The sequence below is a fragment of the Malania oleifera genome, chromosome 8 (assembly GCF_029873635.1).
Source record: "Malania oleifera isolate guangnan ecotype guangnan chromosome 8, ASM2987363v1, whole genome shotgun sequence".
NCBI classification, from domain to species: Eukaryota; Viridiplantae; Streptophyta; class Magnoliopsida; order Santalales; family Ximeniaceae; genus Malania; species Malania oleifera.
Window position 1 is genome coordinate 10,194,966 of NC_080424.1, and position 17,148 is coordinate 10,212,113.

The 17,148-nt window shown below is 35.9% G+C and overlaps 1 protein-coding gene across 2 annotated transcripts in view; it reads left to right on the plus strand.

The window, feature by feature from the left end:
- Positions 1-226: 226 nt before the first annotated feature.
- Positions 227-17,148, plus strand: part of LOC131162389 (tubulin-folding cofactor E) — a 75,432-nt gene continuing 58,510 nt past the window's right edge. Inside the window, exon 1 of one of the 2 annotated variants that reach the window (XM_058118823.1) lies at positions 227-787. In XM_058118823.1, the coding sequence (XP_057974806.1) occupies positions 430-787 (358 nt within the window). In that variant the 5' untranslated portion in view covers positions 227-429. The remainder of the gene's footprint in view (positions 788-17,148) is intronic. The other variant, XM_058118824.1, reaches the window with a different exon arrangement.

Consider the following 17,148-nt stretch of genomic DNA (forward strand, 5'->3'; position numbering starts at 1 on the left):
CTATAATGATAAAATTGATAAATTAAACTTATTTTTAATTTATATATATATATTTATATCTATCTATCAAATTATTTACGGAAAGAGAGAATCTAACATTTCTAAATTTCGATTGTGATTTGAACCGTGAATCTAATGCTACCAATGGTAAACTTACTTTAAATAATATATTAAAACAAATATTTGCAAATTAAGACCGCCTTCTAGCCTATGACGAATCGATGCTTGGGTACCAGAAATGCTGTGCTCTCTCTGCTCCCTCCACGGTGCTGCTGCTTCTAAAAGCTGTACAGTAGCATCTTTCACTCAGGCCTTTTTTTGGAACTCACATCCGAAGCGAAGCCGACTCGATCCGTCTCTGATAGTCTCTCCGCTGATTTCCTACTGCCGCCCTCTTTTCTTCACCATTTTTCTCAGAACTTAGAAAGTATGCAAAATCTCTCCTCAGAATCTTCTCTCTCTACACCGTCCTCCGACCAGCCCGGCTCACCTCGTGCAATGCCCGAGTTCAGACCCGGTCAGCGAGTCCACTCCGCCGGCGATCCTCGGAGAAGAGGGACTGTGCAGTACGTGGGACCCGTGGAAGGCCATTCAGGCACCTGGGTGGGTGTCGATTGGGACAATGGAGAAGCCAAGCACGATGGGTCAGTCAATGGGGTCCGATACTTCCAGGCTAAATCAGAGAAATCTGGGTCGTTCGTCCGGCCACAGAATTTGACGGCTGGGATTTCTTTGCTGGACGCTCTCGTGCTCAGATACAGGGTAGAGTCGACAAAAGAAGAGGAAGGTACAGGTTAACAATGATTTATCTAGGTGATCCTTAATAGTCACTGGCTTCACAGTGTTGGGCTTCGAAACACTTATATTTTTTAAAACTTTTTTCAAAATAATTGTATTATTATTTTTGTTATTATGTCATTTTGTTTTGTGGAGCAGATGAAAACAGCTAAAAGGCATTTTAGGAATTCAAAATATCAGACTAAAATAACTGTAACATTCAAATGAGGTAACCCAATTATTTTAGTAGTAGATAGTAGTAGCCTTTCTGCATTAGGCTGTGTACACTGTGACGAAGTTCCCCCTACCCTCTTAAAGCCTTGTGGCCTGGGACGCCCTTTCCTTTTTTGTATACTAGGAGCCTTTAGTTATATTTACTTTATTATTTTACAATCAATCGATCTCATTCATTTATAGATTCATATGTTGTCGGTTTGCAGCTAGAATGGTGATGTAGATCTGAGTAATGGAACTGTAGGAAACAAATAATAAAACAAAAAGGAACTAGCAGACAAGTAGAGAAGTGTTTTTTTTTTTTTTTTCCTTTTTCAGTTTTTTCATTTGGTTCCCTTGTCTCACTAATCTAAAACCTAGATTCTCCAGAAGAACATGAGGTTTTCTTGTGCCCTGTTATCCCCCTAGAGGCTTTGAATTTATGAAGTCCACCTTTCAAAGAAGACACTTAAAAACAGGATCTTCCAAAGACACGGGGGTAATGGGCAATGTAGAAAGATATGAGTATTAGTCTCATCATTCTGGTATCAATGAATACACATTTTTGGAGGCAAAACTTTTTTAAGTCTTCTGCCATGAATAAATCATTATTATCAAATTCTATCAATTATTACTGATCAAGTAAAAACCTTGACTTTGAAAGAGACATTTGCTTTCCAAACAATTACAATCAAAGAAAAAGAAACAACATTCGGATCATCAATCAAATGGGCATGACAAGATTTGCAAGAAAAACCCTAGAAGCATTAGAATTTAGACTTAAACACTCTTCTATCTTTTTCTAGGACTATTGAAGATAATCAAGAAGATTTAGCATTCATAGAAGATTGATAAGATCATTTGCTTCTCTCTCATTCATAATATTTCTCCCAAATGGGATATTCCTAGAAATAGTAGTCCCATTGGAGATGAAGAACCTAAAGATGGATGCATAATTATGGCTGGAAAGATAGAAACTAGGGAAAGTAGGAGAAAAGAATCTCCCCATAGATCCTTGCAAAAATGAACTCTCTCTATTGCCAATTTTTACTTTGACCAATGGAAGGCGTTATGGAGTGTGGTGGTAATCTGGTTTTGCTTGTCAGTGAACATGCTTGTGTTAGGGTTAGTAAGTTAATTTATATTGTGGATTATGTCTTTTTTTGGTACCACTTATAAGTACGTAAATTACTTAGCACTTACAAGTACTTGCATAAATATTTAGTGTTTGGTTTATTATATGAAAAGTAATACAACTGTAAGTGCTTCTTAAAAACCCGTTGAATAAAAGATTTTTTGAGAAGTAGTTGGGAGTTGCTCATGGTGTCTTTTAAGAGGTTCAACAATATACTCATAATTTAGTATATTAAATTATATTATGATGATATACAAATAGCAATTATAATTATAAAATATTATTGTATATTATACATAAGATGTACTCTATGCAAATATATTTCATTTAAGTAATTTTATTTTGAGCCCAAAGGTGACTTCTAGTTTTTCTATGCTTGTAGGTTGTGGGATGTTAGAATGATCTATGTCTTATTTAGGAGTTTCTTTACATGGTAATCCTTTCTTTATGATTGATTTTGGTTTCTTGCGGTTGCTAAGGTTTTTAAATGTGTTAATGAGGGGAAAGGTGCTTTTTATTCCTGGGGGTTGCTGGGTGGTATTGGGGGGCGGGTCTGTATTAATTTAATTTAGGCTTCTTTTGTTGATAATTCTTTGTTTTTTTTTTTCTTTTTCTTTTTCTAAGATTCTGGTCTAGGGTTGTGGTTATTTTTGATAATTTATATTGTGGATTATGTCTTTGTTTGGTACCACTTATAAGTAAGTAAATTACTTAGCACTTACAAGTACTTGCATAAATATTTAGTGTTTGGTTTATTATATGAAAAGTAATATAACTGTTAGTTCTTATTAAAAACCTGTTGAATAAAAGATTTTTCGAGAAGTAGTTGGGAGTTGCTCATGGTATCTTTTAAGAGGTTCAACAATATACTCATAATTTAGTATATTAAATTATATTGTGATGATATACAAATAGAAATTATAATTATATAATATTATTGTATATTATACATAAGATGTACTCTATGCAAATATATTTCGTTTAAGTAATTTTATTTTGAGCCCGAAGGTGACTTCTAGTTTTTCTATGCTTGTAGGTTGTGGGATGTTAGAATGATCTATGTCTTATTTAGGAGTTCCTTTACATGGTAATCCTTTCTTTATGATTGATTTTGGGTTCATGCGGTTGCTAAGGTTTTTAAATGTGTTAATGAGGGGAAAGGTGCTTTTTATTCCTGGGGGTCGCTGGGTGGTGTTGTGGGGTGGGTCTGTGTTAATTTAATTTAGGCTTCTTTTGTTGATAATTCTTTGTTTTTTTTTTTTTTTTATCTTTTTCTAAGATTCTGGTCTGGGGTTTGTGGTTATTTTTGAGAGGATTATGTGGGGTCTTTCTTGGTCAGGAGTGGATTGGATGAAATATCATCTTGTGAGTTGGGAGTTATAGGGAGTGTAAGAGGGAGGGGGTTGGGTGGGTTTTTGTAAATGGTTATCTTGAGTATGTGGAGCTTTGATAGGTTTATTAGGGAGTGTGGGTTGAGGGATCTTGTTCTGAGCAATGCTGTTTTTCCTTTGTTAGTGGGTGGAGAGAGAGCATTTGCTAATCATCTAGACAGGTTTTTGTTATGTGGTGAGTGGGAGGATGAATTTCCTAGTATTTCTCAAGTTGTTTTGTCTAGACTAGTGTTTAATCATTCCCTATTTTGTTAAGAGTTTAGCAAGGTAAAGTGGGGTCCATCTCCTCGGTTTGCAAACATGTCACTTGATTATAAATCTTTTTATTCATTGTTTAAGAATACTTGGAGCGAGATTTTGGAGAGAGGCTGGGTGCAAGGTCTTAAATTTTGATTTCAACTAAAGTTTTGAGGCTTCAAAAGCATGTAAATTGTGACCAAAATTTACATGTCAATGTCTATTTTATAAAAAATGATGGAAATTAGCAATACAACATGTAATTCTTTTATGAAGCTTTAGAAACTATAATGGACATGATAATGCAAGATTTAGAACTAAAATATCATAAATTAAATACATCAAGGATACTTATGTGGTGTATAGAGTGCAACGAAATATAGATGAAACATTCATAAGTTATCAAAAGAACATTCATTAATATAGATGAAATTCATAAGTTAGTTAAATATTATTTATAATATAATTATAGATAATTTTGGCAGTTAAATATTATTTATAATATAATTATAGATAATTTTGGCGTAAGTAGTCAAACGATATGTTGTAGCTATCAAAAGTCTGAGAGCTATTCACATTCTTATTGTTATAATATTTGTTTTAGTAAAGAAAAAAAAGAAAATAAATTAAAAGAGAAGTTTCAATTTGGGTTTTGAATCTCAAATTTGAATTTCAATGAAATTTCATTCTATGGTTAAGTTTTCAACATATTTTGCTGAAGTTTGGAGATTTCAATAATTTTCGGGTGATTTGTGGAAAATGGAAATTTTGTTATGAATTTTTTCCATTGGAAATTGATTGCCATTTATATTTCAAGGGTGATGGGGAGTGAAAGTTTCGATATAAATTTAGACAATATCGTGGATATTTAAGACCATGTGTGGGAGGGCTTTAACTTTATGAAGAAGCTCAAATGTTTAGAAGATGTTTTGAAGAAGTGGAATGCTTAAGTCTTTGGAGATAATAGGAATATATGACAAAGAAGGCTAGCATTTAGGTGACATTGATAATTTTGATAGAAAAGGGGAAGAGGGAAGCCAAGAGGATTTTGAGGTAGGTGTCCTTGAAAAATGAGTTTAGAGGAGATCTTTAGGGAAGTGAGGAGTTGGAGGCAAAAGACTAAGATTAAAGCTTTTGAGAGGGTGATTGCAAAAAGAAAATCTTTCATAGGTTGGCAAATGGCAAGATGAGAAGAAATTTGATTGGGAAATTAGAGATGGGAGGAGGGGGTAGTTACTTTTGATCCTTGTTTGATTACTAATGAGATTATTGATTTTTATTTTTTTTTTTTGAGGAGAATGAGGGTAGGCCTATGATTGAGTGGTTGGAGTGGGGTGCTATTTCTAGTGACTGGGTGAGTTGGTTGGAAAGGCCTTTTGAGGAGAATAAGTGTCAGTTGTTGTGTTTGGGATGAAAAGGGATAAGGGTCCGGGCTCAAATGGTTTTAATATGGCTTTATATTATTTTATTTTATTTTTATTTTTCGCCTCGATGTAGTTAGGGTTGATTTGATGAAGGTTTTGATGAGTTTTACTTTCATGGGATTGTGGGCAAAGACATTAATTCGACTTTCATCTAATTGCTGCTTGAGAGGGGTTGGTCTATGAAAGTTGCTGATTTTATGACCTATTAACTTAGTAACTAGTGTATATAAGATGATCACAAAGGTTCTTGTTGATAGGTTGAGTTGTGTTATGGGACACTATTTCTGAGGCCCAAAGTGCTTTTGTTAGGGGTAGATAGGTTGTGGTTGCCATCTTGGTAGGGAATGAGCTAGTGGAGAAAGTTAGTCAGCTGGAGGAGAAGGGGATCATTCTAAAATTGTCTTTTGGAAAGGCTTATGATTGGGTTATGTTGTAAAGTTTGAGATGGAGGAGAGAAGAAAAGAACAGAAGAAGATAAAAAGAGGAAACTAGGTGGTAGTTTCCTGTATCTTATGTCCAACTCTAGGTATGCTTTCCTATATATTATTACTTATTAGTAATAGTAATTAAGTCTTAAGGACAAAAATACCCCCATTAACACAACCTGACTACTAAAATGACATACTCTCTTCTAGCACTCCCCCCAAGCTATAGGTGTATAACTACCACCTAACCCCAAGTTGTTACAACCATTATACAAGGTGATCTTAGTTAAGGCTTTGCGAAAAAACTTTGCCTGATCCATAGATTTCAAAAAGGGAGTCCTTTCTACCTTCTTCATCATATCATCCCTAACAAAACGAACGTTAATTTCAACATGCTTTGTCTTCTCAGGAAACACTGGATTGCTAGCAATATAAATGGTGGTTTGATTATCACTAATCATATCTATTGGCTTCATTACCAAGAACCCCATCTGTGACATTAGAGGCTTTTGCCACATAAGCTCACACATCAACACTAGATCTTGCTATAGTAGTTTGTTTCTTGCTGCATTAGGTAACAAGATAACCTCTCATGAATGTATAGTATCTAGTAATAGACCTTTGATATCGATAGATTTGGCCCAATTTGCATAAAATTGTCCAACGATCTCACAGTTTCTATTACATATATATATATATATATATCAAACCTCTAAAGGGGGAGCTCTGAGATACTGCAGATCCTACAAATAGAATCCCAGTGTGGTTGTTTGGGATTTTTAAAAAATTAACTCATCATCTATACTGTAAAAGATATGTTAGGTTTAGTGATAGTCAAGTAGATCAACTTGCCAACCAACTGCATATATTGACATTTGTCTTCATGTTGGTGTCTGTTGGAGTATCAACTGCCTTAGCTCCCAACAAATCAGTTTCATTTAGCAAGTCCAACATATATTTTCATAGAGAAGTACTCAACCCTTTCCTATGTAAAAAGCCATTGCCAAGAAGGTAACATAGAGTACCCAAGTCTTTGATTTGAAATTTTTCTTGAAGGCACTGCATAACATTTGCTTTCTTAGGTCACTGCCAGTGATTATGACATCATCACCATAAACTACTAGAAGATCCACACTTGTCTCCTTTTTATAGAAAAAAAATCAAATGATTAGAGTGGCATTGGATAAAGCTAAACGCAAAGACCACAACACTAAATTCGTCAAACCAAGCTCGAGGAGAATACTTATGACTGTAAATGGCTTTATGAAACCTACATACTTTACCATCCTGCCTTTGAGCAACATAGCCAAGAGTTTGCTCCATCTATACCTCTTCATGCAAATCTTCATGCAAATATCCATATGAGAAGGCATTCTTCACATCCACTTGTTACAAGGGCCAATCAAGATTAACTGCCATGAGATCAATGCACAAACAATATTTAGTTGAGCAACAAGAGATAAGGTCCCAAAATAATCTATACCATATGTTTGGGTGTACCTCTTGGCAAGACCAAGTCCCATGTCCTTCGAGTGGTCAAGGTATCCATTTCTACATCCATTGCATGCTTCCCCTCCAGGGTTAGGAAGCACTTCCAACATGCAAGGAAGGGATGGATAAAGGAATAACTAAGGCCAAGAATGCATAGGGTTAGGAAGGTGACGAACTAAAACATAATGAACAATAAGGTTAGCAACTAAGGACTTCTGAGTGCATGTTTGAGTATCTTTTCAGTGTGCAATGGCAAATCCAAGATAGATTGGGATATTCAATACCAGAAGTCAAAATAATGATGGACAAAAGAAATGGTTGCATGATGGTAGTGATGTTTTGCGCGCTTTTCATTGTTCATGAACTCTCAATTGTTTTTCTTCAGTAATTGATGGATTTGAAAGGGAAGTAGAAGATCTCTTGAGATTGATAAGGGGACAAGAGGACCCTACACTAGAGAAATAAGATCTCCCTTAAAAATAGAGGTGATACTGGCACTAACATCAAGATACATTCATCCAAGGAGGACCCTACACTAGAGATATAAAGTCCCCCTAAAAAAAAGAGGTGATACTGACACTAACATATTTCCTACAAGTGTGGGGATCATAACATCTATATCCTTTTCGATTTCTCAAGTGCCTAACAAACACATCAGCACCCATTTCATAGCATAAGGAGAGAACTTGTCTTGACCAGTATGTGGAAAATGAACAAAACATGTGCACCCCAAGACACGAAGTAGAATAGAGAACATGGATGTTTCTGGGTACACAATGGAGAAGGGAATTTGTCTACCTAGGACATTGAGGGCATCTTGTTGATTCGAAAATAGGTTGTAATAAGAGCAGCAGTCCAAAAGGCTTTCAGAACATGCATACGAAGGAGTAGAGACCGTGCTATGTGAGGCAAATGCCTATATATATATTTTGGTTTGCTACTCCATCTGTTGAGGGGTAGGGATAATGAATAATCCCTTTGGCCAAGAAAAAAAGGCCGAAGCTTATTTGAACAAATTCAAGTGTATTAAAAATTTGAATGTCGATAGAAATTTCAGTTTTTATTTAACGACGACAACAACAACAACTATATGAATTCTCAAGCCTTAAGTCCCACTAGGTGGGCTCAACTATATGAATCCTTTTCGCCAATTTTTGCGATCATGGACCATTTGTTTTGACAAATTTAGGGCTATTAAACCCTTACTCACTATCATATTCTAAATTATTTTATGTCCATCCCTACCCCTTCTCCTGCCCATTACAGTAACTAACTCTCTTTTCCTCACTGGTGCACTATGTGGCCTACGTTGCAAGTGCCCAAACCATTCGAGTCATCTCTCCCTTATGTTATCTTTTATAGGAGTTACACCTAACTTACTGCGAATATGTTCATTTCTTAATTTATCTTTCGGTGTTATACCACTCATCCATTTTAAGTATTCTCATCTCGACAATTTTTACTTTTTGGATATTCTGTTTCTTCGTGGCTGAACATTCTGATCCATATAGCATAGCTGGTCTTATAGCCGTCCTATAATACTTATCTTTTAATTTTAAGGGTATTCTACTATCAAAAAGCACACTTGAAGCACTTCTCCATTTTACCCAACTTGCTTTCACTTTATGCATTATATCCTCTTCAGTTTCTCCTTCATCTTGCACAATATATGCAAGGTATCGAAATCTACAAGTGCTATTTATTTCTTCATCATCAAGTTTAACTTTATCTCCAATATTCCTCCTACTATTATTGAAATTACATTTCATATATTCGGTCTTATTTTACTTATCCGAAAGCCTCTAGATTCCAAAGTTTCGCTCCATAATTCTAACTTAGCCTCTACTCCGCCCTTAGTTTTATCAATCAATACAATATCATATGCAAACAACATATACCATGGACCCTCATTTTGGATATTCTTATTCAGTTGATCCATCACTAAAGCAAAAAGATAAGGGCTCAAAGCAGATCCTTGATGTACGCCTATGGTGGTTGGAAATTTTCTAGTCCTCCATCTATAGTCTTTGCACTAGTCATTACTCCATCGTACACATCCTTAATGACATCAAGATACCTACTACAAACACCTTTTTTTTTTTAAAGCCCATCATAGAATTTACCTAGGTATCCTATCATATGCTTTTTCTAAGTCAATAAATATCATATGCAAGTCCCTCTTCTTTTCCCTAAATTTTTCCATTAATCTTCTTAACAACTATATAGCTTTTGTAGTAGATCTCCCAGGCATAAAATCAAATTGATTTTCTGACACCTTCATTTCTAGCCTTAATCTTTGTACAACTATCCTTTTCCACAGTTTCATCGTATGAATCATAAATTTAATTCCCCGAGTGTTATTACAATTGTAAATATCTCCTTTATTTTGTATATAGGTATTAATTAGTTTTTATAATTGTTTAAATAAATTAGTTAACCATATAATTATGTTATCACTTAAGCATTTCCAAACTTCAATTGGAATGTTATCTGGTCCTATAGCTTTTCCATTTTTCATATTTTTTTAGTGCAAACTTAACTTCATTAACTCTAATTTTGCAAATAAATCTCACATTTTTTAATCTTTTCCTCATTTGTCAATTCTAAGTTTAAGCCTTCTATTTGATTTTCATTAAACATCTTACTAAAGTTACTTCACCATCTTTCTTTTATGTCTTCTTCCTTAACCAAGACAATATTATCCTCACTTTTTATACATTTTACATCACCTAATTCTTTACTCTTTCTTTCTCTAGCTCTAGCAAGTTTAAATACATCTCTTTCCCCTTCTTTTGTATCTAATCTATCATACAAATTATTAAATGATCTATGTTTAGCTTCACTAATGGCCCTTTTTGCATCTTTTCTCGTGTCTTTATACTTTTCAAAGTCATCCATGTTTTTACATTTTTGCTACTTTTTATACCACATTCTTTTTTGTCTTTACGATTTTTTGGACATCTTTATCCCACCACTAGCTTTCTTTGCTATTCGAGAATCTTACCCTTGATTCACTTAAACTCTCTTTTGCTATCTTTTTAATAGCGCTAGCTATCCTACTCCAAAGAGTATTTATATCTATCCCATCATCTGTAGTCCAATCACCATCTTTGATTATTTTATCTTTAAATTTTATTATATTTTCTCCCTTTAGGTTCCACCACCTTGTTCTCTTACATTGGTTTATATGATCCTTTCTCTTCCATTTTTTTATACATATATCTAACACTAAGACTATGTTGTGTGCTTAAGCTTTCACCAAGAATAACTTTACGATCCTTGCATGATAAACGATCTGCCCTCCTAGTTAAGAAAAAATCTATTTGACTTTTATTTTTTCCACTTTTAAAGGTTTTTAAGTGTTCTTCTCTCTTCTTAAAGTAGGTATTCATTGTAATAAAATCATATGACATAGTAAAGTCTACGATTATCTCCCCAGACTCATTTTTGTCTCCAGATCTATATCCTTCATGTATCCTCTCATAACCTTTATTATCCCTTCCAATGTATCCATTTAGATCTCCTCCTATGAATATTTTATTAGTCCTTGATATGCCTTGTATAATACCATCCATATCTTCCCAAAATTATCTCTTAAGATTTTCTACTAAACCAACTTGAGGAGCATAAGCACTAATGATATTTATTATCTCTTGGCTTAAGACCATCTTGATTTTTATAATTCTATCCCCTACTCTATTTACATCTACAACACTCTCTTTTATGTTTTTGTCCACAATAATTCCTATCCCATTCTGATATTTTTCTTTTCCAATGTACGAAAGTTTAAATCCCGATTTATCAATTTCTCTAGCTTTCTCTCCAACCCACTTAGTTTCTTGAAGGCAGATTATATTAATTTTTCTTCTAATCATTGTGCCCACAATTTTCATGCTTTTTTCCCTAAGTACCCCTATATTCCAAGTTGCTAACCTAATCCTGGTCTCCTAAACTAACTTCTTTACCTACCCATGTCCAGAATGATGTATAAATCCTCACATATTTGACACCGTACCCGGGTGCCGACATGGTGCATCGCTTTGGGGTGACTACCTAGCCCACCCTCGCCTACTTTTTGCTACACCCAAGTGGTGCAAGTGCAACGCGTCGCTCGTAGGGGATGCCCCAGCAAATATTCGGTAAGGGTTATGTCATAATGATTTGACAAATTTTATGCTAATTGTTAGCTATCTAACACAACCCTCCTCTTTTACCCGAGCTTGGGACTAACTGTGTGTGAAAAGATTAGGACATTAAGTGCTCACAAGCGAAGTTGGTAATAAATACATGCAAAAATTTAGACTTATCTTTTAACAAATAGATCTAGGTCATTTGTGAAAAATCATCCACAAACGACACAAAAGATTGATGATCAGCCAAATTCTTGACTTTACACATACCCGAAATGTATGAATAAGAGAAAACAATGATTTATTGCGAGATGTGACCCTAGATAGAAAAGATGTCCTAATATGCTTCCGCAAAACACACAAAACACTCCAAATGAAAAACAACCTTGAACATGTGAAAAAGTTGTAGTAGTTTTGAAGGATTAGATGACCTAAACGAGTGTGCAATTGATCAAGAGAAATACCATGGGTAGAAATTGAGGAAGCTGTATGAAAAGAATTTGAATCCACCACGACCACCATCAAAATCATACAAGTGATCCATCTCAAGCTCTCCACCAGTCCTCTTCTTCATGTGCAGATCCCGAATAACACAATGAGTAGGACAGAAGATCACAAAACAGTTATGAGGCTTAGTTCATTGACTAACTGATAATAGGTTCGAGGAAAATTAGGCACATATAACATAGTGGAAGAGGAATAGAAGGAATTGAAAGAATATTGCTAGAACCATAAACTGTTGTAATTGAATTGAAGAGTAACCTTATTGTGCTTAAGGACTAAAGTAAATTAGGACTACCTATCATATGGGAGGAGGCACTAGGATTATGACCTGACGTGAGGAGGATGACTACCTAACAATTGCAATAGATGTAAAAGACTGAGTTTGGAGTTGTTGAACCATGCAAACAGGATTATTATACTCCTCTTTAGCACAATAGATGATGCTCTCAACATGTGGCTGGATGCATTTGCAGTGTCAATAATAGAATTGTCCTCTGCAAGAGACTTGTTGGGCCAAGTCAGTTTCCCAAGGGGATCCAATGGCGACCAACAGTATGGTTTCCCTTGCTACAATGTGTGCAAATGCCAAAATTGCAGCGACAAACTCGTTATCCTAATACACAATCAGTGCCATGTTCACAGTCCAAACCTTGTCTTTGTCCTTGCCCTCATCCACTAGAGCTTCCCCTACCACAGTTAGAGGTAGTAATCATGGTTGAATTATCACAGGAAGGAACTTGAGAAGAAGTCAGGCAGCACATTAGCAATAAACAACACTTGAGGACTTCAAAAATCCAGAACTTACAGCACTTCAGAATTTCCAAAATCCAGAACTTCAAGGCTAGCTATGACTACAGAACTGAGCTTACTGTATTCCCGGAGGAATTACTCAACCACGAGACCAAGAAAAGTACTGCAGTCACTTAATAAACTACATGGCAGCAGCTGCAGGCATTATGGTTGGCACTCTAGCTGTAGCTAGAAACAAATGTAGGCAAGAACAAGAAATAAATCATCAAACACCAATTGAAACCAACCAGCAATCAATACGAGATGGCAAGCAATCAATCACGAACACAGCATCGAAACAGCATCATCAGCAAAGCACAAGCAGAGTACAACTGATAGCAGCCTCTGGAACAGAGGAACAGAAACAACATTATACTAGAAACAGAATATATCTGACTTCACGTCAGCTACCACAATGAAAACACACACCGTCCACTTAAATTAAGAGAGAGATTTCACTTTGTGTTTAAATCTCTCACATTTGAATTCCAAGGAAATGCCATTCTGTAGTTAAATTTTTTGCAAGTTTTGCTAAAAATTCAAAATTATGATGAATTTCAGATAATTCTTTGAATTTTTGACGGAAATCAATTGGCACTTCGATTTTGAGGGTGGTGGAAAGCGGAAATTTTGATGGAAATTTTGCTAATTTCGTGAAATTTTTTTTTAAGATCATGCCCCCAACCGAAAGGAAGACTATAAAAAAATAACTAACAACAACAACAAACCTTAAGTCCCACTAGTTGAGGTTGGCTACATGAATTCTTTTCCTTCAATTCACCCGATCAAGAGCATTTCCCTCCTCTAACTTAAAGAGCCATTAAATCCCACTACCTCATTTGAGGTTATTTAAGGTCTACCCTATCCCTTTTAATATCACAAACAATAACTAACAGATGGACTACTAGGCTTGTGTTTTAAATGCCTAATCTGCCCCTCCCTTATCTTGTCTTTTAGTGGTGCTATGCCTAGTTTATAGCATATATGCTCATTTCTTAATTTATCTTTTAATGTTATACTACTCATTCACCTTAAAATTCGCATTTCAACAACTTTTACTTTTTGTACATGTTGTTTTTTAGTTGCCCAACCATAAAGCATGGCTGGCCTTGTAGCCATCTTATAGAACTTTCCTTTTAGTATTAAGGGTATTCCACGATCATACAACATGGCTGACGCACTCCTCCATTTTACCCAACCTACTTTAACTTAATGTATTACATCCTCTTCAATTTCCCCTCTTGCTTGCAGTATTATCAGAAAATACTGCACAAAAAAAGAGTTATCAAGAAAAGAAACAATAGCTAAACACTGATTGGAGCAGTTCACGAGAGCCTAGCCAGTTCTTTATCTCCCTCTTACACCTTAACCTCTTGAGCATCAGCAGAATTTTCATTCACCCCCTTTCTGGAAAAAAGAAATATTGCTCTGCATAGTTGTCAAATCGAGATTCAAGTCATGAATTGAAATTCCACTTTGAGGAATTGAGAATCAAGAATCAATCAAATCATAAGATTCGATACAAAATTTGAAAATTGATTCCAAATGACATGCATATACTGATACACAACAAACAAAATGGTAAAACACAGTCAAATTTTGTCAATAAAGAAATCATAGTTCGTGTGCGTGCTTTCTCTAAACTATAAAAAGTTAGGGAAGCAGTCAAGAAAAATAAATAGAAGAATTAAACTTTTTGTTGTTTAACTCAAGGAATCAAGAAAAAATGATTAAAAGACTGAACTTTTGGTGTTTATCAGAAATAAAAGAAATCATATTTCCTGCATCTGCTTTCTCTAGTTAAGCAGCAACACCAAAAAAAAAAAATGTAACTTAACAAAACTAATAAAAATTTGAACAAACTACGAAAAAAAAAATGAACCTTTATATTTCAACATGATGGGGATCAGCATGCCCTACCTATGTCATTTTCAGACATTGTGACACATGGACGATCTCCAGATGTCCACATTTCCTTTGATGATATGCTGACACATGGACGACCCCCAAATGTCCACATCAGCTCATAATTATTTTGTTGATGCTTGAAGACTTTTCAGTGTGTGAAAGACCCGAGTGGAGATGCCGAAGCAAGTCCGAGTTCAAGATCCATGTGGGCCCCACACAGTCATGTGGGCTCCACACAACTCCATTGGGCCCCACACGGAATTGGGCCTCCTGTTGACTTTTGTTTTGTATTTAATTTCTAAACATGCAAGACAACTTGCTTGCATGTGCTTGTCCTTAGTAAGTTGTGTGTTAGTAAGTTGTGTTTAGTATTTAATATGTCTTATAAGTTGGAGTGTTGTAAGTTGTGTGAGTATTTATTATGTCAAGTAAGTTGGTGTCTTTATAATTTGTCTCCCATGCTCGTATGGGAATTGTTAGTTGTTTAATGTCTTTGTCCCCCCATGCTAGCTATATATCACTTCATTGTAAGAACAAAAGCTAAGTTTGAATATTGATATTGAAAAGAAATTCCTTTGTTGAAGCTTGTTAGCTTTGTCCAATCGTTTCGATTGTGTAGTGTGAGGCTACACATTCTCTCTGGAGATCAGGTGGTGAGTGACCACTATCTATTCAGCGACTCCATCTCCATATCCTCCCTCCTTCACTCACTCGACCACTACCCAAACAACACCCACACGGCCACATCACAGCATACACCCCTCGGCTATCTATCCTCCACTCCACTGCTGCATTAGTCTTGGTAATTTGAAGCTTGATCCAAGGACCTACGGTGTGATCCAGCTGCGTGTTGGGCAACGTCTAGCATCCATTGAAACTCTTGGTAAATCAGTATCTGTTTGAACCTTTACTAAATCTTGTTAAAGCCCTATCTTCAATTTCTGAAATTTCATATTTGATAAGCCTTTGCATCCATAGACTTCAATATTTCAGCTTGCTAGCTTGAAATCAATTGTGGAATATTTCTGTGCTAAACCTAGAATTTTATTCTTGAAATATTGAAATAACATCCTTGCTGCATCTAACTTAATACCTTTGTGAAAGAACTAATTGGGACTAAATTTTGGACATAATCATACACCCTTTCAAAATTTCCCAACATGTGAAATGTCCTTTGATTTATTGTGTTTATGTTTGTTAATCTAATTCTTAATTTAAAGTGTTTCGAATGTATGTGCTTGTGAGGGTTGAACCGTAGGACATAGGTCGATCCATCCCGTCCTACATCACAACACTACCGTGAAATGTGATTAGCTTACTAGAATTGGCAACAGAAGGTCTAAAGTTTTGTTTTCTCCTCTTTTTCTGCACAGAGCCGACGTAGTGACGGAATTGGGGGCAATTGTGTAAGAAAAGCAATAAAAGGCCTAATTTTGGGGTTTTAACTCAGTTGGGTCAATTGTTACGCTGAGAATCATGAGAATCGATCAATTTGTTACATGCAGAGGGTGAACCGAATAATTTCAGCAACAATTTGGTTAGTTTTTGATTCTCTAGTAAGTTGTGGATTTGGTGTGCAATTCATAGAAGGTTGGTTAAAGGGTTAGATGTGGGGAGTGAGGGGGTGGTGGGTTCTTATCTTTAATTTGACGACAATACCATTTTTTTCTTTGATGAGCATAGCCCTTCATTTAGGAGAATTTTGGGTATTCTTCAAGTATTTGAGAGGGTTTCTTGGCTCAAAATTAATACAGGGAAGAGTGGGTTAGCATCCTTTAATGTACTCATCGAGAGAACCAGTGATTCAGCTGCTGACGTGGGGTGTGGTATATTGGATTGGCCTTTGACTTACTTTGGGGTTCCTTTGGGGGAGGGGAGTGGGATCCTAGAGTGGCGTATTTTTGGAATACAGTAGTTGAAAGGATGATGAAGAGATTAGATGGTTGGAAGCGGGCCCTTTCCTCTCTTGGGGGTAGAATTATGCTTATTCAGGCCTTTCTAGCATTCCGCTATAATTCTTGTTTGTTTTTAAGATTCTGGTGGGATTGCTAGTAAGCTTGAGAGAATTATGAGCGATTTTTTGTGGTCTGGTGTGGGGGGTCGTAGGGACCATTTAGTGAGCGGGGTGGAGGTCTGTAGCTCTAAATTTGAGGTGAGGGGCTCCTGGATTCGTTTTTGGAAAGACTCAACGCTTGGGAATGCTTATTTTTCCACTTATTTTCCTTGCCTTTTTAGATTGTGCTTTGGGCCAAAGGGAGTTCTCTTTTTTTGTTGACAATGTGAGTAGCTCCTCAAATGATATGGAGATGGTGGTGTTGTCTTCCTTGTTGTTTGTATTGAACAATTGCAATCTATCTTCGGGAAGGGATGCTCATCCTTGGTCTCAGGATCAATCAGGGGTGTTTGCTTGTGAATCATTCTGTGAAATTTTGACTTACTCCAGTTCATTGTTTCCTCTCTATCCTATTATTTGGAAGGTTAAATCCCCCAAAAAATACTTTTATTTGGTTGGTTGTGCTTAACAAAATTAATGCCAATAACTTGCTGCAGATTAGGAGAGCTTTGAAGGCTCTCTGTCCAAATGTCTGCATACTCTTTCATAGGAATCCGAAACAGCAACTCATCTCTTTTTGCATTGTGATTCTGCATGGAGGATATGGAGCAAACTGTTTGGAATTATGGAAGAGAGTTGGGTTTGTCCCTATTTAGTGGAAGACTTGTTAG